The sequence below is a fragment of the Lissotriton vulgaris genome, chromosome 2_1, assembly GCF_964263255.1.
Source record: "Lissotriton vulgaris chromosome 2_1, aLisVul1.2, whole genome shotgun sequence".
Classification (NCBI taxonomy): domain Eukaryota; kingdom Metazoa; phylum Chordata; class Amphibia; order Caudata; family Salamandridae; genus Lissotriton; species Lissotriton vulgaris.
This window is the reverse complement of record NC_141687.1, coordinates 1329847540-1329869917: the sequence shown is the minus strand read 5'-3', so window position 1 is coordinate 1329869917 and position 22378 is coordinate 1329847540. Positions and strand designations below refer to the sequence as shown.

The window sequence follows — 22378 nt, the reverse complement described above, 5'->3', positions numbered from 1 at the left end:
CGTGTGAGTCAGTACGCGAGTACTTCGCGTGGCACAGAGGGCTGAAATTGAAGGGAGTTTGTTCCATCGACTGCGAGTCGCACCGACACGGGTAGGCCAGACGGCCTACTACGAGCTCTCTGATCGAAAGAGGGTTTTTATAATTAAATACAACACACGAAGAATGGTGTACGTGATCGGAAACAATACCGTCTTCAGCACCGGGGAAAACTGAAGGAACGGCATCGAACCGGAGCGCAGCAACTAACATCCAAACCCTATGGCGGAAAAAAACAATCTGAAGATGGAGTCGATGCCCATGCGCACTATCACTGAAAGGAGGAGTCACCTATCCTCAAGACTGGAAAGACTTATTCGAAGATAAACAAAGTGTAAACATCCAGACCCAACACTAGATGGCGATCTACGCACAGCATGTGATTTACCGCTCACTTGTCTCGAACATATGTTTTTTAAATACTACTGCATGTTGTGCAGTGAAAGCACCAAAGCGTTTAATATGTAAATTTAAGCCATGGCAGTGAAAGTAAATATGGCCTGACAATACATCTTTTTTAGAGTACCTGTGCTTTTATTTTTAGAGCAAATGTACTAATAATCACATGTATTACTACAGTGTAAAGCTAAGAGTTGAGTTCATTACTACAGTAAAGCAAAACTGACATGGGAAAACACTTTTCTGTCTCAGAGGATGCATTTACCTATTACATTACAGTAGGAAGCATAGACCTATGGCCTAGCTTGGGACCGTTATAGATGTTAAAAAGAGGCAACTTCACAGAATGGGGAGGAAGAAGGTCCGTGAGGAATCTGTGATTAGAGTATACACCAGAAAAAGCATTACTATAGGGAAGTAACTTGTTTTTCTGATGGATACTTCTCACCTTAGAATACCGAAGCAGTACCTTCCCAGGTTAAAGGGTGTGTGGAGTGGGCTCAGTCCAAAAAAGGCCTGCATGACCAAATGGGAATAATACCCCTCCATACCCCTCCAGTCAGACCTGTTCGTCAAAGCAGGTGTACTTCATGAACTTGTGCATGGATGCTCACGTCGCAACCTGGCAGATATCAAGAACGTTCACTTTATGTGCCAAAGCAGTGGCAGCAGCCATGTCTCTACTCAAATTAGCTCCCAGATCTTTCAGAGCTGCGTTTTGGCCAGTGTTCAGCAAATCTTAATGCAGAAGACTATCTACCTCAACAGGGTTGTTTTCTGCACTGCATTTCCTTTCTTAACCCCAGGAAACCCCACAGAAAGCGGACCGTCCACCTGACGGTCCTTGATCCAGTCAATGTAAATACTTAATGGTCTTTAGGGGATCCAGCCGGTGTACCCTACTGTTCTTTTTCCAGGAGAGAGGAGAGGCGACTTTGGGCAAGATGGTCACTTGAATCCTCAGCACCAATTTGTCTGGAAAAATGTGGTGTAAAGCAGGTGCAGTGATAGTCTTGCAACAAGGTGAGGTGATTGCAATGAGAAAGACAGTCTTTGTAGTCAGAAGATTTAACAAGCAGAAGTGTATGGGCTCAAGACCATGTTAAGTTCCCACTCTGGCATTACAAATGGATTGGGAGGGAACATGTACCAAACCTTTAATGAAACTCTTCGTAAAAGATGATTTAAACAAGGACAGTTGGTCTAGCAAATGCAAAAAGGCCAGTAGGGCCGAAAAACAACATTTAATGGAGCTTAATGCAAGGCCTTGATGGGTCAAAGACAAACCAAACAATAAAACATTTGAAAGCTGGGTTTGTAACCGGTCTGTCCTGAGGATGTCGCACCAGGCAACAAATTTGCACCAGCGCCTGGCAACAATGAACTTTGTGGTAGGGCATCAGGTGGTAAAGGATGATATCGACGGTGTTGGGTGAAAGACCAAAAGGAGTTATTTGCTGGTGCTTAAAGCCTACGCATGGAGGTTTAGATTGTGGAGATTTGAGAGAAAGACCCTGCCCTGCTGATGCGACAGAAAAGCCTTGTGGTTGGTGCTGGGCCCAATAAAACTTCAAGTTCCATTGCACAACCCACATATGCCACCAAGTGTAGTTATCAAGGAAGTTGCAGGAAGCTAAAAAGTTGCCCTCACTGAGTTCCAGGTACGAAGCTGAAATATTGTGATCATAGCCTGGATGTCTTGGACCTGCTGCAACAGACGGAAGGCCCTAAACTGAACCCTATTCAGGACAGATCAAATAAAGGAAAACCTCCAAAGGAGGCAGATGAGAACCCCAAATAATGTCAGGAGGTTCGCAGTTATTTCAAGGTGGTCTACAACTGACTGCGGCGAGCCGGCCTTCATTGCCCTGAGCAGAAAGAAAGATTAGGATATAACCATGCTGAATTATTTGAAGAACCCATAAATGGAACGTGAACGTTGCCACCCTGGGACAAAGTGATGGGTAGGTGTGCGCCACTAATGGTAAGCTAAAGTGTGTTGGTGGTGTTGTCACAGGGGAAAGGAGGTAGGAGTAATGCCCTTGGTAGTTGGCAAGTTGCCTGCCAGATAAACTTTCCTCACCTCAAAAGGACAGCAGTGACTGAAGCAGTGCCTGTGGAGAATGATGTTGCTATATGCCAGCCCCCCTAAAAAACCTCAGAATTTCCTAAACTGGTGAGGAAACTGTGTGGCAGGGGTCAAGCGACAGAAAGAGCAGTGCAGTGGCTCTACTTTCTTTGAAACGTTGCAAGGTAGAATCTGCTTTTTCACCAAATAGGTGCGAGTCATTAAAAGGTATATTCAAGAGAAGAGCCTGCAAGTCTCCAGAGAATCCTGTGGAGCATATCTATGCATGGCAGCGGAGAACAACACTGCGGCCAACTAGCCTTCCAAAACGATCTGTAGTATCAAGGATAGCAACAATCACGTATTTGGCTGTGACTTGACAATCCTGGATGATTTGAGCCAGCGAGGAACTAAGGCCTTTGCACGACTTCCAGCAAGATCTCGCTAGCTATGTCTCACAAAGTGTGTAAATATCGGCCCAATAAACAGACTTCTTTGACTGACTTCAAGGCTAGGCTAGCTGAAGAAAGCATTTGCTTTCCAAATGTCTCAATCCCCTTCGACTCTAATGTTCAATCAAAACAGAAGTTCAATGTATATTAAATATTAAAGTCGTTCTTTCAATTTTCTGACATGTATTATCGCCCATTGAATGAAATAATCATTGTACTGGAATATTTAAATATAGGACTTCAGTACCAAAGAATATCATGAAATGGGTTAGATGTTAACAATTCATGTTGTTATGTAAACTTTGCTTGTTTTCACTGACAACTTTACTAGTTATTTGTTTTCAATGTCATCAAATGATGCACTGACCTCGTAATGGACATGCGAACAAGATCCATTTGGGTCAAAACTCATTGTGCTCTTAAATCATGGCTCAATAAATGTTGGAATCATAACCAACTCCAAAGTGGCTTGTTTTCCTTTCGAGTTGTAAAGAGTCTTCAGGGAGAAAAACACCCACACAGCAAATCGCAGCCTTCAAACTGAGTGACAAGTATCTGTGTCAAACATAATCAGCAAGACATGGTTTACATGTTTTTTTTAATGCTCTATATTGTACACCAGTTTTTTCTCCACAAGAGCACTTATGATCAAAGTTGCAAAAAGCAGAAATTACATAAATCTCAAATGGTGAAAAATGATTAAAAGTACAACAATTTCCTATTTTCCAGATTACAAGCTGTCCGAAGCCACAAACATTTTTCCAAGGTTTTAGAAATGTATAGAACACAGGGATGTCTGCATTCTATTCACATGGGGGTGGACCTGTTCAACCTTCCCTGATCCAGACTTGAAGAGTATCTGGAGAGACCTTGGGAAATGTAAAGAGCACATTCTTATGCGCAATAACTAGTTGAAAGTTAAATGACAACACAGATTACATCATCCACAATGACATTTCCACTTATATCCAATACGTACTTATTGCATACAGTTTCGCAAAACAAATTCTAATATATCACTATTTTGTTAAAAGTGAATTAAGACCTCACGAGAACATAGGAAAATTGAACATGTTCACTTACCTTCTAACTGCAACAGACTTTGATGTACAGTTACTAGTAATGATTGGTATTAGTCTGGGAAAATGTGTATGCTGTAAAACAAGAAAGGCAATACATGTTAGAGAAAATGTGTAGGAGTTCTGTCCTTTCTTCTTTTTCATTAGCTGAATTTCTCATTTGCTTTTCTGGTATCATATGTTTTTAACAGCTAAGCAAAAATCTCAGAACACTTCTACGTGCAACAAACAAGCTGTACAAGACCACTGTGGAGAAATTGCTAAGCTATTTCATCACAAGCATGCTGCCAACACTCGCTGTTTTAAAACGCCAAATATTCTTCCTCATTCATTCCCTGGAAAAGAGGGAGGTTAATTACTCTACTTCTTCAGCATCAGTGTGAACACTGGAAACAGACCATTAAAGTTCACTTTGTCATGGATTAATGACTTTAGTCAATTTAAATATGAATGTAAGCGTAATAAAAGGGAGCTTCAGTTAACTGAAATCACTGTTGTAACTTTGGCACCTTGCACACATAGCCTCTACCTCTTCTGGCCATAATGCAAAATTAACATCAACCAATAAAAATTGAATCTAACCTCTCAAATGGTGACAATGAAAACCTATTTTTGTTTCCTTCTGATTATTTGCTAAGCTTTTTGGCCATATAGACCAAGACAGGAGAAACGTACATTGAAAAAACATTTCACATAGCGACTCCCCAAAATTATATAAAGGTTGGACTTCCTTGACAAACTTTTCAATGTTGAACTGTAAACAATGCACTTGCCATCATTCACCTGTAGAGTCCTATCCTAGTGCATTAGTTGTAAACATGTATTACTGCAAAAGGTCTGACCTAAAAGACTTTGATTGGGCAATGTTCCGGGAAAAAACGGTATACGTGGATGTCCCAAGAAATGGACCCGTGTTTTGGGATTGTGGAATTCCTACCGAAGAGATAAATGTCAACCTCTCCTTGTTTTCAGTGATGAAGATCCCCCTTCACCCTAGACATTCCAAAATATATTCTGTATAACGTGTATTACCTACTGTTCCCATGAAGCCTGATGTACTACTTCCTCTCAAATGTGATTACACTGCTGATGTCTGTTTATCAATAAAAAGATTTACAAAAAAAAAAAGGTCTGACCTAAGTACATGAATGAAAATGCAAGTAATGAGTTGTATTTTGTTTGGAGTTTCTCAAGGCTCACCTCTGCAGCTAAAATAATAAGGACAAATGTCTGATTTCAAATAATAATTTCTCTCTCTCGATATTTTCTCCACAAATGCTGCCAGTTTAATTGTTATTTGTATGACCCACTATCCTAGTGCCTGCACCGACAGTCCAAAACCACTCAGTTCAGTTCAGTTCAGTTCATGAAGCTTTATTCGGTACAAGTGAATGACCATGAAAGCACAAGGTAAAACAGTAAATACATCATGATTAAAAGGGATTAGAATACAAAGTTTAAAAAGGACAATAAATATGGTACATTAAAAAATCATATTTTTCCTGGAATAAATGCACTTATTTAAAAATGTTGCAGTATAAAAACAAATATCTGCTGATGGTAAATTTAAAATCAGGCCCATGGCTTCCTTAACTGTACGTATACCATATTTGTTCAACATAGGTTTCAAAAACATAGTACGCTGTTCCCTGTACAGTTCACAGAACAAAAGAAAGTGCTGAGTGCTTTGGGTAGATGTAGAGTCACACATACATGGTCCTGTCGGATGTTTCTTAATCTGGGGATGAGCCACTAAATAATGTGCCATCCCGAACCGCAACCTTGTAAGTACAAACTTGTGTGACTGTCTGGTTACCATCAGGAGATACAACGGAAACACTTCTCCTATAACAAATGAGTTATAAAACAGTACAGTAGATAATGATCCAGAGGCTAATTTACGCTTTCTATCTGCAAATCCAAGAAAGATATTTTTCATTTCAGTCTTAGTAATATTGGATGCTGCAGTTGGGTCATTAACAATGTTAACCCCATAGATTTCCGAAAAACAGACAACAACATATTTGATCCATGTGATTGCTAAAAATTTGTCCATTAAAAGGCAATCCTCAATGACAGATCTGTTAAAGGCCTTCTCTTCCTTGAGCCAGATCGAGCGCCATACCATCAAAGGCCTAAGGGATAACAAATCACCTAAAAAGTGGATGTTAAGCTCTTGATGGGTTAATTCGTTAGAGGTTGAAACAGGTAGGCACAGAAGCTTTTTTAAAAAATAATTTTCTTCAATTTGCAAGCTGTCATGCCGGCTGTAGCCCCATATGCCTGCACCATATAGTGCAATAGACACACACCTTGCCTGATAAATTTTAAGCATGTCTAAGGTGCGCCTCTCCCCCACTTTTGAGGCAAATCTATAAACACCATAGGCATTCTTGGCCATTTTATTCCGGATATTGGTGTATTCACTGGACCATTTCCTGTCATTTGCAAAGGTAATTCCCAGATAGCAAAATGTATCCACATGTTGGACTTTTTCCTTATCAATAAAAAAGGCATTTGGACACTTCCTTTTTTCCCCACAGGTCATTATTACAGTTTTCCCTTTGTTAATCACCAGTTTCCTTGCTTTAATAAAGGCTGAAAAACTATCCATTAGACGCTGTAATCCTATTGGTGTTCTTGACAGTAAAACAGCGTCATCAGCATATAATAACACTGGAATAGGGTCGCCATGAATCTGGGGGGCATCAGCCATAACTTTCTTTAAAACATTATCAATCCCGTTAATGAATAAAATGAAAAGAAGTGGGGCCAGGACACAGCCCTGTCTAATTCCCCGCTTGACGTCAAAATTCGGGGTACATTCCCCCCCTTTACCAAAACGAACGCAGGTCTGCAGTTTATCATATAATCTAGCCAGAAAGAATACTATACCCTCTGGGGCACCTAGATTGAGCAGGGTGGTCCACAGAATGGGATGGTCCACTAGATCGAAAGCGCTGCTCAGATCTGCAAAGCAGAGGTATAGGGAGCCCTGTTTGGCCTCGGTGTACTTCCCGATCAGCAGATCCAAATTGATGCACTGATCGAGAGTTCCCCTACCCCTTCTAAAGCCATATTGGCTATTAGCCAGAATACCCTCCTGCTCAGCCCATTCCTCCAATCTTACTAGCATGACCCGACTCATGATTTTGACCGACGAGTCAAGGAGGGATATAGGGCGATAGTTTTTGGCCTCTGACCTGCTACCTTTTTTGTAAATGGGTACAATAATTGATTGTCCCCAGGTAACAGGTGCATCACTACAGACAGCAGCATTAAAAACAGATGCTAACAGGGGTCCCCACAGTTTGGGTTCAGTCTTATATACATCGATGGGTACCCCATCGGGGCCCTGAGCCTTACCTCCTTTACTAAGTGTGATGCAATGTTCTACTTCCTTGGGAGTGATGTCAAGCGGCACCACATCCCACCCCTTGGGCACCACCAACACTGTTCTATTCGTGTCAAAAATGTTGGAGAAGTGAGTTATCCACCCCTCACTAGACACAGTGGAGGTTAGTTCTGGGGTATCGTCAGCTTTAAGAAATGGGGAATTAATTGTTGCCCAGAACAAGGTGGTATTCGATGTTTCAGCAGCTAAATTTAGTGAATCCCATGCCTGCAATTGAAGTTCCCTCTTCCTCTCAATAAGGGCGCATTTATATTCCAGTCTTGATTTGGCAATTAAAACAGGGTCCCTAGGTTTATCCGATAATGCCAACTTCAGGGAAGTTAAAGAGACTGTACAGTGATGATTAAACCATCCTGGATTCTTCCTCGATAGAGTGTTGGCTTTCCCGGTAAATTTCTTACTAATAGCTAGGTTAATACTTTTAAAACACAACAGTACCCTCTCATGATCATTAACATTAGATAAAATTGAATCGATTTCTGCAAAGCTCTCCTTAATAATACAACTGGATAAATCCCCAGCTTTATCCCCTGCCCACCTGAGTCTGACACCGTTAGTCCTATGGGGTTCCAGGTTAGAAACAGTAGGTCCCACTATAACTGACTTATCCGCCCAGAAAGTAGTTTCTATTGTGATACAATTATGATCACTAGTATCACAGACAACTATTTTTGGGGTGGCGCAACATGAAATTACATTGGAGGATATAATCACATGGTCAATGACCGAACCTCTTAGACCATTCTTAAATGTAGGGACAGTTAGACCATGTTCATCTTTACAGGGTTCCAAGATTTCTAAATCGTAACAGCTCATTATTTATGCAATTCATCTCCGTAGTTCCACAAATGCTGCCAGTTTAATTGTTATTTGTATGACCCACTATCCTAGTGCCTGCACCGACAGTCCAAAACCACTCATTGTGCACAAATTTTCCCATCTTATGCTACGTCATTTCAACACTTTACAGAATACATCTACTGAATAGTTACACATTTTACACAGTAACTTTAGGTACAGACATTTGCTAGCCATCAAGCGTTGCCTGCAAACAAGCATTTGAGTTTTTATCATACTTACTCGTATAATTAATCGAATAGCTACAACACCAGATGTAGCCATTATTTTGGCACTATTAGGAACCAGATTTAAAAGAGTTGGCATTACAGTTTCTGCCCCGTGGTCAAATTTGTTCCCCAAGACTGATGAAAGATGACTAGAAAAAAAGAACAAATTGTCAAGACAATAAAATATTAACTTTGCTGGGTCAATTGTGGCTATACAATTTTACCTTAGTCAAAACGCCCTTTCCTTTTGACACACCACAACTAATTTCATGCTTTTTATAAATGGAGGCACACTTAATAACGCGCTAAACGTTCTGTCATATACATTTTACACAATCTAGCATAACACATACTAGCCATGTTTGTGTATTACAATTATTTTTCAGCAGTTTATTGAGAAATTTGATTAGGCTTGGCGTTTTTTACTTTACAAGTATGAACACTGTGTGCCATTTAATGTTTTCCCGATTTGTATATCTTCATGACAAATTGATAGTAGCATGTGGTTGCACAACACAAAAGGCAAGTCCAATGTGGACATTTAAATATCACCAAAGGAAAACAACCTTAAAGTGCAAATTAGACCTTTGCCTGGCAAGTACTAAGACACTGGATTCTCTTTCACCATAGGTGGCCCTCGTTGCTCCCTTTGTCTGCTCTTAAAAACCACTTTGGCAAGAATCAACATTTTCTTCACCTCTAAATGTGTTCACCACTTTCCCCAATCCTAGTTTCTGTAGACTGGATCACTTTGATTGGTATGTCTCTTCTATCCCTATACTACACTATGTACCTTTAACTGTTATTGACTGTGAAGTGACCATAGGGATGGTTTGGCCATATAAAAGTACACATATTAACAAAACAGCAGAGATAAATAGCTGTTTAAAATAGGGGAAAATGTAAGTCCTTAAGAGGTTTATGGAGCCTGGCAAAGCAAGGGTAGAGGGGTCCAAGGACAACAGCTCCATCGTCTGCGTCAGTGTGACAAATCTGCTACCACAGAACAACTTGTAATACATTTTTTACTACTCGATCCTGGGCACATATGGTAAATTATAAAATAAGTTGTGTATAGCCACCACTGTAGATTCAATGCAGTTTGCTGATCTACTTAGGATTCCTGATGTGTAGGACACTCAGACACAAAGGCCAACTCAGACGTTTTATACATATTTAGATGGTAACCCCAACCTCAGTGGGCATTCATATCAAAAGATTCATTGATTAAGGTAACGAATATGCTACTTACCAGTATGCATCTGTTCTTGGCATGTAGGGCTGCTGACATTCATATCTGTGCATAGATCGCCGCCTAGTGTTGGGTCCGGATGATCGCACATTGTTGTCCTGGAAGAGTCTTCGAAGTATCACGAGATAGGTGGCTCCTCCCCTGGACTACAGTGCGCATGGGCATCGACTCCATCCTCAGATTGTGTTTAGCCATTGTGGCCAAGATGGAGTGAAACTAAGTGAATGATGACCATGCTAGAAGTATATGTGAATTCTGCAGCTGCTACATGCGCCGGGGAGGAGGGCGGGCGATATGAATGTCAGCAGCCCTACATGCCAAGAACAGATGGATACTGGTAAGTAGCATATTCGGTTCGAGGGATGTGGGCTGCTGAATTCATATCTGTGCATAGAATACATAGCAGTCCCTCCATTAACGGCGGCCGCCCGTGCCAGCTGCAGCAGTTTGGAAAAGTGTTTTTAGAACAGCCTGCCCTACAGCTGCCTGCTGTTTGGAGTGCACATCAACATAATAATACTTTGTAAATGTGTGTGGTAGACCATGTGGCTGCTCTACATATGTCTTCCAAAGGAATATTTCCAAGGAAAGCCATGGAGGCCCCCAACTTTCTGGTGGAGTGGGCCCTCGGTGGAATGGTGAGAGTACGCTTGGCTTTCAGATAGCAGATCTGAATACATTTAACGATCCACCTAGCTATACCAGCTTTGGAAATGGGGTTACCTTTGTGTTGTGGCGCAAAGGCAACAAAGAGTTGTTTAGTTTTCCTAAAATCCTTGGTCCTCTCAATGTAATACATCAGGGCCCTTTTGACGTCAAGGGTGTGGAGCATTCTCTCCGCCAATGACTCAGGATTTTGGAAGAACACAGGTAATTCAATAGTTTGGTTAATATGGAATTGAGACACTACTTTAGGAAGGAATTTAGGGTTAGTGCGAAGCACCACCCTGTTAGAATGAATTTGAATAAATGGCTCTTGGATAGTTAGTGCTTGGAGCTCACTAACTCGTCGCAGTGATGTAATCGCTATAAGGAAAGCTACTTTCCATGTCAAGAATTGAATCTCGCAGGAATGCAGTGGTTCAAAGGGGGGACCCATCAGCCGGGTGAGGACCACATTGAGGTTCCACTCCGGAGCTGGTGGAGTCCGCGGAGGAATGACTCGCTTGAGTCCTCCTAGAAAGGCCATAATGGCAGGCACCCTGAAAAGTGAGAGGTGCTGCCTGTTTTGGAGATAAGCAGCCATTGCGGATAGATGTATGCGAATGGAAGCATAGGCCAAATTACATTTGTACAGATGGAAAAGATAACAAATGATGTTCTGAATAGATGCATCTAGCGGGTTAATGTTGTGGTCTGCACAATAAATGACAAACCGCTTCCACTTTGCCGCATAGCATGCTCTTGTGGTGGGCTTCCTCGCCTCCCGGATGATGTCCATACAGTCAGGAGGCAAGTTTAGGTAGCCAAACTCTAAGACCTCAGGAGCCAGATCGCCAGGTTGAGCTGTTGCGGATCTGGATGCTGAATGTCGCCATGGCTCTGCGTCAGAAGGCTGGGTGTGAGGCGTAGCCTTTGATGCGGTACCACGGACAGTTCTAGAAACGTGGTGTACCATGGTTGGCGAGCCCACGTTGGAGCAACCGGGATGAGAGTCATCGAGTGCTGCCTGAGCTTGCGTGCCACCAGCGGTATCAGAGGTGCTGGGGGAAAAGCGTACTCAAATTTGCCTGACCAGTTCATCCATATCGCATTGCCCTGCGACTGTGGGTGTGGAAACCTGGCGGCGAAGCTTTGGCATTTTCCGTTCTCCCTTGTGGCGAAGAGGTCTATCTCTGGATGACCCCACTTTTGGAAGTACGGGTGGAGTACTGATGGATATATCTCCCACTCGTGCATTTGGTGGCTGTACCTGCTGAGCAGGTCCGCCATCTGATTGTCCTTACCCGGGAGGTGTTCTGCCATGAGGAATATGTTCCTCTGAATGGCCCACTTCCACATGCTCTGAGCCAGATGAGACAGCTGAGGAGAGTGTGTTCCTCCCTGCTTCTGAATGTAGTACATGGCCGTCATGTTGTCCGTCCGGATCAACACGACCTTGTTGCACAGATGTACTTTGAAAGCATTTAGTGCCATGAAGATTGCCATTAGTTCCAGAACATTGATGTGCATCTTCCGTTGCTGTTGCGTCCATAGTCCCTGCACAGTGTAATGGAGTACGTGAGCTCCCCATCCCTGGAGAGAAGCGTCCGTTGTCAGGATGATCTGTGGCACAGGCTCTTGGAACAGTCGTCCCTTGCAAAGGTTTCGTGGATTCCACCAATGCAGAGAGTTGTATGCCCGACCGCTCACCAACACTAGGTCTTTCAACTGCCCGTGAGCCTGAGTCCACTGACGTGCTAGGCACTCCTGAAGCGGACGCATATGTAGTCTCGCGTGCGGGACTATGGAGATGCAGGAGGCCATCATGCCTATCAATTGCATGAACACTCTCGCTGGAAGCGAGTGCTGGGGTTTGAATCGTATCAGCGATTGAATGCTGCTGACCCTCACTGAATTTGGCTGTGCTGTGGCTGCCAGAGTGTTTATCGTCGCACCCAGATACTGCCGTATGTGGGCGGGCTGGAGGTGGGACTTTGGGTAATTCAGTGAGAATCCCAGATCGTGAAGGAGGTGAATGGTGTGGGACACGTGAGCGGCACACTGCTGGGCTGACTTCGCCTGAATGAGCCAGTCGTTCAGATAAGGGTAGACGTGAATGTTCTGTCTCCTTAGGTGCGCCGCCACTGTCGCCAGGCACTTTGTAAACACCCTGGGTGCCGTGGTGACTCCAAAAGGCAAAACCTTGAACTGCTAGTGTTGGTTTTGGATGGTGAACCAGAGGTATTTTCTGTGTGACGGGTGCAGCGGAATGTGAAAATATGCATCCTTTAGGTCTAAAGTTGCGAGAAAATCCCCCTGACTGAGCAACGGGAGTACTTGCTGCAGGGTCAGCATATGGAAGTGATCCGATAGGATGTACTGGTTGAGGGGTCTGAGGTCCTGTATGGGTCTGAGGGACCCGTCCTTTTTTGGTATCAAGAAGTACAGGGAGTAAACTCCTGTGCCTCTTTCTTGCACAGGCACAAGCTCTATTGCTCCTTTTTGCAGCATGACGAGGACTTCCTGCTGCAATAAGTGCAAATGCTCGGCGGACATAGGACGGTGTCTTGGGGGTATGTTGGGTGGAGTGGATGTTAACTCCAGACAATAACCATACTGTATAAGCTGTCTGACCCACCTGTCTGTGGTGATGGTCCTCCAGACCGGCAGGAACTGCTGAAGTCTCCCCCTGACCGGTGTTGTGTGGTCGGGGGGCAGTGACAAGGCGTCACTGTTTGCTGGTGGCAGAGGATCTGGAGTTGTTGTTTCCACGACCCCTGCCTTTGGCGCTGTTTCCACGGTATCCACCTCGACTTTTGTTGGTGTATGTGGTCTGTGTGTTGCCTTTGTAGTACTGCGTGGTTTGGGAGAGCTGGCCTCTGGAAACGCCTCTAGTGCTTGAGCGACGAAAAGACCCACCCCTGAATTGCTGGGACTGTAAGGCACCCATGGACTTAGCAGTTTCAGTGTCCTTCTTAATCTTTTCTAAGGTGGTGTCAACCTCTGGGCCAAACAGGTGATCTGGATTTACTGTTTGATTAAGGATGGTGGTCTGTATTTCTGGCTTAAATCCAGAGATTCTCAGCCAGGCATGTCGTCTCAGCATGACACTAGTGTTGACAGCCCTGGCTGCGGTGTCAGCCGCGTCCAGTGCACATTTAATTGAAGCATTAGAGATCAGCTTCCCCTCTTGAATAAGCATCTCAGCTGCCTCCTTGTATTCATCTGGCAGGTGTTGCAACAGGGTCTCCAGTGTGTCATAGTGTGCCCTGTCATACCTCGCTAGAAGTGCTTGCGTATTGGAAATGCGCCAGATATTGGCCCTTGCGCTGCCACTCTTTTCCCTGATGCCTCAAACACCTTAGATTCCTTGTCTGGGGGAGGAGCATCACCCGTTGTCTGAGAATTAGCCCTCTTCCGGGCATTCGAGACGACAAGAGAGTCCAGAGGCAACTGTCCTTTAAAGTAGGTAGGATCAGTAGGCGCTGGTTTATACTTTTTCTCAATCCTAGGGTTTATCACCCTGGCTCTGGTAGGCTCTTTAAAGATCTCCCCAGCATGTTTTAAGACACCTTTCAACATAGGCAGAGTCTTGACAGTTCTCTCTGAGACTGAAAAGGTATCAAAAAGGAAATAGTCGTCCATAGGGTCCGCATGGAGCTGGACTTTGTGATTCTTAGCCGCCCGTTCAATGAGGGCATTGAACGCTGCTGAATCCTCTGTAGGTGATGTCTTCACAGAATAAAGTTGAGTGTCTTGTCCAGAATGAGGATCACCTGGGTCAGCACCAGCAGCCCAGGGCTCATTGGTATCATCAGGGTATGTATAGACAGGATAGCTGTACTCATCCTCATCATCGCCCTCCCCAGCGTCCACATCAGAGTAAGTGGGCGAGACATCATGAGTCTGTGGAGAAAGTGGTTCCATAAGGACAGGAGTGGAAGCAGAGTCCTTCTTTCTTTTTAGAGGAATCTTGTAGGACTCCATTGGTTGTTCCGGGGCAATTTTTCGCTTGTGGAGGGAAAGCCTGCCCGTTTCGGCATCAATAAAATGTTCTTGTTGTTCTTCTACCGAAGATTGCCGATGCTTCAAGGTGGAAACCACCGTCGACGACTTCGGCACCAAGGACACCTTCTCGGGGACGCTGGTGACCACTCTAGGGGTGAAAGCCTTTGGCGCCACCTTCGGCGGCAACGTGAAGTGAATGGGCGTCGACGCCTTGTGAGGTTTCTCGACCGGCTTCGAAGGTGGAGGATCTCTTGGTCCGACATCCGAGGCCTTCTCCTTGATGCGCTGTAGGGAGTCCGTCACTTGCTTGGTGAAAGCGGCGGACGGGCGCGCCGAGTCGACGGGATCCTTCGAGGCCCCACTAGGAGTGGACTCTCGGGGTGCGCCGCTCTTGGCCTTGTCATGTTGATGCGGAGTCTCGAGAACCTTCGGGTCACCGAGGCCTTTGTTGGTGTCGACCGCCTTCGGCGCCGATTTACTCAGTTCGACCACCTTGACTTTAGTCTTCGGCACGGCAGACTTCGTCTCGACGCCCTTGACTTGAGCCTTCGTATCGACAACACCCTTCTGTTTCTTCGGCGCCGAGGGCTCCGAGGCCTTGGATCCGACCAAAGTAATGCGCACTTTCGGTTTCGAGGTGGGCACCAGTGCTGTTGCTTGTGTCGAGACCGTAGGTTTCACTTTCGGTTTCGATTTTCCAGGGTGTGGCTCAATAGCAATGTCCGTGGCCGAGCCCGAAGGCGGGGCCGTAGAACCCAGTGTAAGATCTTGGGTAAGGCCTAGTGGCAATCCCTCTACCTAAGCCTTATGAATCGGTACGGCCCCAGTGTCAGTGCTAGTTAGCTCTTCGTCCGAGCTATCCTCCATGGCCCCAAAGGCCCCGTCGTCATCCCCTACCTCGTCGACGACTTCTTCAGCTTCAAACATTTCGGCGCCGCGTCGTAGTTGTAGTCGACGTCTGACGTGGGATTCGACAGGTTGTCACAGATGTCCCGGTTAGCTTCTTCCTCAACATCCCCGGCATCGAAAATGTCCACAGGCCCCGGTGCAGTGTGCTGGGCCTCCTGGCGCGCAGCGCGTCGATGCTTAAGCGTCTTCTTGGACCTGAACCGGGAACAAGCCATGCAACTGGCTTCATCATGGTCCGGCGACAGACACTTGTTGCACACCGGGTGGACGTTGATGTGGGGATACTTTGAGTTGCAGACGGGACATCTCTTGAAGGGACTTCGGTCCATGATGAACAGTCGATAGGGTCTGAGGCGTCGACTGGGCCCTCCGCGCCGAAAGCACGCGGGCGTATGGAATTCGGCTCGGAACCGAGCTGGAAGAGTTAGGCACCGAACGCAAGACTATACCGACGAAGAAAACTAAAGACCGTTTGGCCTTAAGAAAGTTTTTTATCGATTCCGACTAGAGGGAACCAATATACATCCGAACCCAATGGCGGAAAAAAACAATCTGAGGATGGAGTCGATGCCCATGCACACTGTAGTCCAGGGGAGGAGCCACCTATCTCGTGATACTTCGAAGACTCTTCCAGGACAACAATGTGCGATCATCCGGACCCAACACTAGGCGGCGATCTATGCACAGATATGAATTCAGCAGCCCACATGCCTCGAACGTGGATGTTATTATGACAACACCCCTCTCATAAAGTCAACTTATGTTATGTGTTAAAGTTCCTTCTGTCGTCGACTGTGAATGCATGGTATTATCCTGTCAGTGGACATTTGTAGGGTATTTTCTGTGGAACTTCAATTCCAATGGTTTTTTGCTTAAGGTTAGTGGTGATTTATATCCTACCATTCCCTGCTCTAGCTCAATGGATGTTTATGCATCATAGTGTCTGTTCATTGTTAGTGGATGTTTATACCATAAGGCTCTGCACTGATTGGCAGTGCAAATGTATGTTTGTAAAATTACCTGCTCATGGCCAGGGGGTGTTTGAATCTTAATGTTCCTCCCTCATTGTCTACAGTGCCTACAGTGCCTCTTATCCATAATGGCCCAGAATTCTTTATTAAATCTCTGAAAACTGTATCCTGTATCTGCTTAACCCAGCAGACCCACAACGGCCACTATCAGCTGCAAAAGAAGGGGTCAGAAAAATAAAAATACCAACATATTTACTGCCTTCTGACTTCTCCCCCAGAGAAGTATACCTCAATGCTTCTGGTTGAAGTACCCCTCTTCCAAGGGCCCCCATCCGACTCCCCTTCTATCTAAGGTGGATGGCCTCACATCAGTTAAGTAGAGACGCTGGCCAGCTGGAGACGTGCATCTATTGGAGCTTATGTCCAGAGTGAAATTTGGCTCTCCAAATGATCCCTGTCCACCAAAATTTCTGAAACATTCCGTTTAGGAAATCTCCAACCTTTTTTTGGATCATTAAATTCTTACTACATGGAAGCATCCCAAATATCTATGAGGAAGCAGTTGTAATCCCTTTGCAGAAAAAACAAGTGGAAGCCCCCTTCTTTTGAAAAAATGGCATCCTATTTTTTTACTGCTGTTTCCGGCTAAACTATTAGAAGCCCATGTGACACAAGCTGTGTGCGACCTTCCTCCAACATTGTTCCAACCTTTTAAATATGCATCAAGCTGGGTTTTGCTGTAAGCAGTGCCTTGAGTCTGTCATGCTGGCAGTAGTGGACGATATCGCAAGGCCTGCAATGAAGGACTGACCTCCTCTCTGGGGGTGTTAGATCTGTCAAGAGCCTTCAATACGGTTAACCATTAAATGTTAGTGGACTGGATGGAGGCGGCTAGACTCCAGGGGTCCGCCCTTGCTTGAATGAGATCCTTCCTGAGGGACAGTACACAATCTGTCCACTCAGATCTTTTTAAGGCCATGGCTGGACTGTGGATCTCTTGAATTGCCGAATTTACAACTATGCTGATAACACTCTGCTTATCAGGCTTGATGGCTCCCTTGCCTCCAGAGGAATTTCTAGTCAATTATGTGTTTCATCGGGCGTGGCCAAGATGGCGGATGGGTAGGACGTCTTTTCCCGTATCTCCATCCCGCCGCCGACCAAAGCCATGTACATCACTGTAATTGCCCAGCTGACAGCCCCGCAGAGGTACTCGGGTGCCTTTGATAGTGGTGCACCCCATGGCGAGCTGGAGAAACTGACACACCGACTCCCCGATTCCGTCGAAGGCATCTGGCTAAGAGCGGACTTGGTAAGACGGCAGCCGCGACCTTACTTTAAAGTCCACAACTTATGAGAAGCTAGAGGGAGATATTGTCATTTGGAGAGAGTTATGCAGGGAATTGTTGCCTCCAATGGGGACGGAAACTGAGCGTGACATTGGATCTGTCAGTAGCAGCGACACCTAGAGACTGGTGATTGGGCAACTTCCTATCCTAACTAAATATACTGACATATACAATGCTGTGCCATTCTTGTAGAAATAACTGTGAAATGTGTATAGGACTCAGATGTATAATGGAAATAAGTTGAAAGATATTACCGTGGGTAACTCTGTTGTAGAACCACTCAGTTCTGTGTGTGAAAAATTAAAAAAAATAAAGTTTAAAAAAGTCCACAACTAGGCCCTGACTTTAGCACCCGAAAAAGGTCACAGTACCTCAGCGACACCCGCAAGCCTCAGATATGGCAACACCACTGGACGGCAGAGCACTCTTCTCCTGCAGCAATAAGAGGTGAACCAACTGCCCGTAGGGCAGTGGAGCCTTCCGAACCTGCCAGCAGTCGTGCTGTGCAGCCTGCATGTCGCCCTTCATCGCCTGAGGTGAGGCGTTGAACAACCATCTGGCCCGACCTCGGCAAGCCGGGACAGTGAACATTAGACAGATTGACATTCGAGAGAATGGAACTGGTAGCCCGCGCAAGTGACTGGTTTACAAGCAGTGATTCCCTGCAAGGTCACAGTGAACACCGCTGCCTGCTTTTTGGACAGCCCTAGAGCCTACGTAGCAACAGGCTCATGCCTCTCCCCTCCAGGCCATGTACGTGAAGACCCCAATCTAAGCCCCATGGACTGCAGAGTGCCTATTTTAATCCACAGCTTCCCTGCAGACTTGCCAAACCCTGTGCTGGGATTTCTAGGAGCATGGTCCGTCAGTGCTAGATAAACAGGCCTTAGGAGATTTCTTATAGTGGAGAACTGGTCACGCCCGCCTAAAGATAAGAAGTGAATTAGCCCTGCAGCAGGCCCACACTTCTGCATCGGGGGAGACAGACAAGTGAACACTGCTTAAACCACCACGGATGATATCCTTCTGGGGTTCTCGTGCCAGCCTAGAGGCCCCCCGCAGCTACTACACTGGTCCATACCCCGGCCTTCTGGGATTCTCTTGCCAGATTAGAGAGGCCCTCCGTGGCTATTACATTACTCCATACCCAGGTCTAACTTCATGGCGATGCTGACCCTGAGGCCTCTACTGGTTGAACTCCCACATGTGCGCCATCACAGACTCACGATACGGAGTCGCTCGATACAGGGCAATACTGGGCGTATATCCAAGCATTTTAGCCACTTGCCTTGAAACCCAGGTACAGATATGACAACACTGACTGTGAGCTCATGCAACTGGCAGTGATGACAAGGACTCTAGCAGGCGGCTGAGTGAAACACTTGCCTGCTTGGCTCCCAGGCGCTAAGGGGGCATAATGGGCCAGCTGCCCCTGCTAGAATTTGCCTGTACCAGTATCTACGCACTGCGGAGTTCTTTGGAGCCGATGGCTGGGGAGATGCAGAACTGGGAGACAATCTCTTGAGTCTAGGAGCGATGGCAACAACCCGGACGAAAAAGGACCACAACCTAAAAGAAATGCTAACCTAACCAGATGGCACACCGGCCGAGGGATCACTCATCGACATCCAGCTCAGGCCATCACCAAGACGAAGACAGCGTGGAGGAACTTGTGATGTGTTCCTTCCTTGAAACCCTGGTCACATCTTTCCGGGATGATCTATAGGCACTCAACATGAAGTTTCAAGTGACACCAAGGAAATCTGAAAGGACATCAACACGATCAGGGATTGAGTTGTACCTCTTGAAGACCACGAAAATAGCTGTGAGGAGGAAGTGGAGCTCCTACAACAAGAAAATATTTGCTTACGAGAACAGCAGTTCGAACTGCTGACTCACGCTGAAGATTTAGAAAACAGATTGCGGCAGAACAGACGCAATAAAGGAGTGCCATTGAACGCCGAAGGCTCAGACTTTTCCCTTCTATGTTAAACTTTCTTTTTATCCTGGAGGCCCCATCTGACTTTAAGATTAAAATTGCCTGAGTGCCCAGTAGTTCTAGCAAGAGCCGAATCAGCCCCTCCGGCCGACATCCTCGTGTGCATTTATGACCTTCAGTTAAAAGAGTCCATTTTATGCAAAGCCTGCGAGAAACATCCAGTGCACTTCACTGAGTATACACCAACACTCTAATAGGAACTAGTGGCGATCACACTGCCGGAACTATGTGACTTTCGCTCTGCTACCTCTCACCTACTGAGCATAGGGGACTCCTATTCATTGGGCCACCCGGTCAGGCTTATCTTCTGCCTAATGTACCAGCTAACATCTTTGGAGGAAACCTGTTGGATTCTGGGTATCGACATCTTTGCTGCCCAAAACTCACAAATGAGCTCTCTGGATTATTCGATCAGTCGACGGTCACGCTGGCAAAGGCATAAAACAATATCAGGAAGCATGCAGCCTGACCCAGTAAAAATTGCACTTGAACAACAGCCAGTGCTGGAGTTGCTGGGGGGAGCTGGTCAAAACAAAGCATGTGATATTGCTGGGCATACAACAATGAAAACGAGCTCTGGATTGGTGGGATGGGCAGCGGGCGGTGGAGAGGGGGACCAAAGGCCACAAAACTGACCCACTCTCACTGTGCTCCAAAGGAACTGTAATTTAAACGTCCAGTATTAGACTTGATGTTTAAGTTATTTGTATTATTAGCCGTTTGTATTCTTTTTATTTGAGGAAAGTACTCATTCTTGATACTGGCACATTTCGAATCATGCTTTCAACAGGGACTGGGTAGTAACAGAGATGGTTGCAGGTTTCATACAGTTTGGACATTGCACACTAACACACCTATAAGACTGAATACCTATATGACTCATACATCTATCGGGGTCCTCACCTTAAATGTGAAGGCCCTTAACAACCCAGTCAAGCGCTAACCTGTAGTATCATAAGTAGAGCAGGCCAAGACAGACATCTGTTTGCTCAAGAGTTGCACCCCTTGTTGAGTGACTGGCATCGGCTCGAATCCAGAGCTTTCCCCCATTAATTGTTCTCATTAGCATCTAGGTCAGCAGGAGTGGTCATATTAGTAGCTTACTCCTTCAGAGGTAGGATAAGGTCCAAAGCAGCCAAATTAAAAGGCAGGCTCCTTGTACACAATATGAACACTGCAGATTGATCTTTAATAGTAAGCACGATATAAGCCCTGACAGAGGTCCTTATGGGAGGGTCCTTATGGGAGGCGATCTTCACCTACTATTCAAAAACAATATTGATAGAACATCAGATAAGCCAGGCCAAGCTAGGTGTCTCGCCAGGGGGTGTTACCAGTGGTTGTGGGATGTGAGACTGCGTGATATACAAAGGGAACTTCATCTGTGCACACTAGAATACTCATTTTTCTTACACGCTCATAAAACTTGTGTACAGCTTTATTATTTCCTCTGGGTGAAAGATATACACACATTAACTACCACATCCGAGATCGAGCACTCCGCCCTTTCAGACCATGTGGCGGTATCCCTCACTATGGCACTTTCTCCTATGGAACTTCCCACACAAACTTGCCGATTACAAGAGACCCTCTTATATTGACCTGAGGCAGCGAAACAGTTTAACCAAGCCATAAGCACTTACCTAGAAGTGAACAACACTCCGGATATATCTATTTCTACACAGTGGATGGCTTTGAAAACAGTCATAAGGGGTGAGCTGATAGCTATTTCAGCTGCAGACAACAAGATTTTCAACGAGAAGAGAGAGCCTTTCTCCTGCCAGGTAAAGGAGTTAGAACGTATTTATCAGTGCTCCGGTCCCGAGGTTTTGGTGCCAGTTAACGGCCGCCCGCTTGGAGTTAGCGAGTATAGATTTAGATAGGGCTGAATATGCAGCACTCCAATTACGACACTCCTTTTACATGGGAGGGACAAGTGCGGGCGCCTCAGACTAACAAACTGCAATGACAAATCTATACCTTCTGCATTTAGAGACTTTTATACAGAACGCTATACCAGACAAACCCTTGACCTGGTACATCATGCTACATACGTCCAGTAGGCAAACACTACGGGACTCTCACCAGAACAAGCAACCTCTCTGGATTGCCCCATCCATCCAGAAGAAGTCAACTCAGCTACCTCGTGCAAGAAAGCTTCGAAATCCCCTGGACCAAATGGGTTCACAGCCATCTTCTACAAAACATATTGCCATGTCCTGGCTCTTGTTCTAACCAGACTATTTAATTCATTTGCCTGACTGAGCTCCTTCCGTTCATTGATGATGATTGCAACCATAGTGGTAATCCTTAAGCCTGGAAAGGATAAACAGAAATGTAGCTCATATTGCCCAATATCTCTTTTGAACGTAGATATTAAACTCTTTACTAGTATACTTGCCACGAAACTGGGCGCTCACATGTCGTAGATTTTCTATCCAGATCAAGGTGGGTGTATACCCCAAAAGACAATGCAGCGATAATACTAAACTCATCTTGCACATTATTGATAAAGCTAAGCGGTCGACCAGGAAGATTATGTTGCTGACGATTGAAGCAGAGAAGGCCTTCGATCGGGTAAACTGGCCGTATCTCATAGCGACCTTAACTCACTTGGGATGCAGAAAGAGATTAAGAGCATGGGTAATTAGCTGCTACAGCCACCCTAGTTTGACAGTCGAGAGTGAATGGCCAAACCTCAGCAACCTTCTCCATTGGAAGAGGCACGCTT

The 22378-nt window shown here is 45.4% G+C and overlaps 1 protein-coding gene across 2 annotated transcripts in view; it reads right to left on the bottom strand.

Moving 5' to 3' along the window:
* The window catches only part of CLASP1 (cytoplasmic linker associated protein 1), a 1635412-nt gene that overhangs the window by 896519 nt on the left and 716515 nt on the right, over positions 1-22378 (bottom strand). For both annotated transcript variants that reach the window (XM_086957100.1, XM_086957101.1), the window contains exons 13-14: positions 8531-8666; positions 4040-4110 (exon numbers count right to left, since the gene is read on the bottom strand). In XM_086957100.1, the coding sequence (XP_086813226.1) occupies positions 4040-4110; positions 8531-8666 (207 nt within the window). The remainder of the gene's footprint in view (positions 1-4039; positions 4111-8530; positions 8667-22378) is intronic.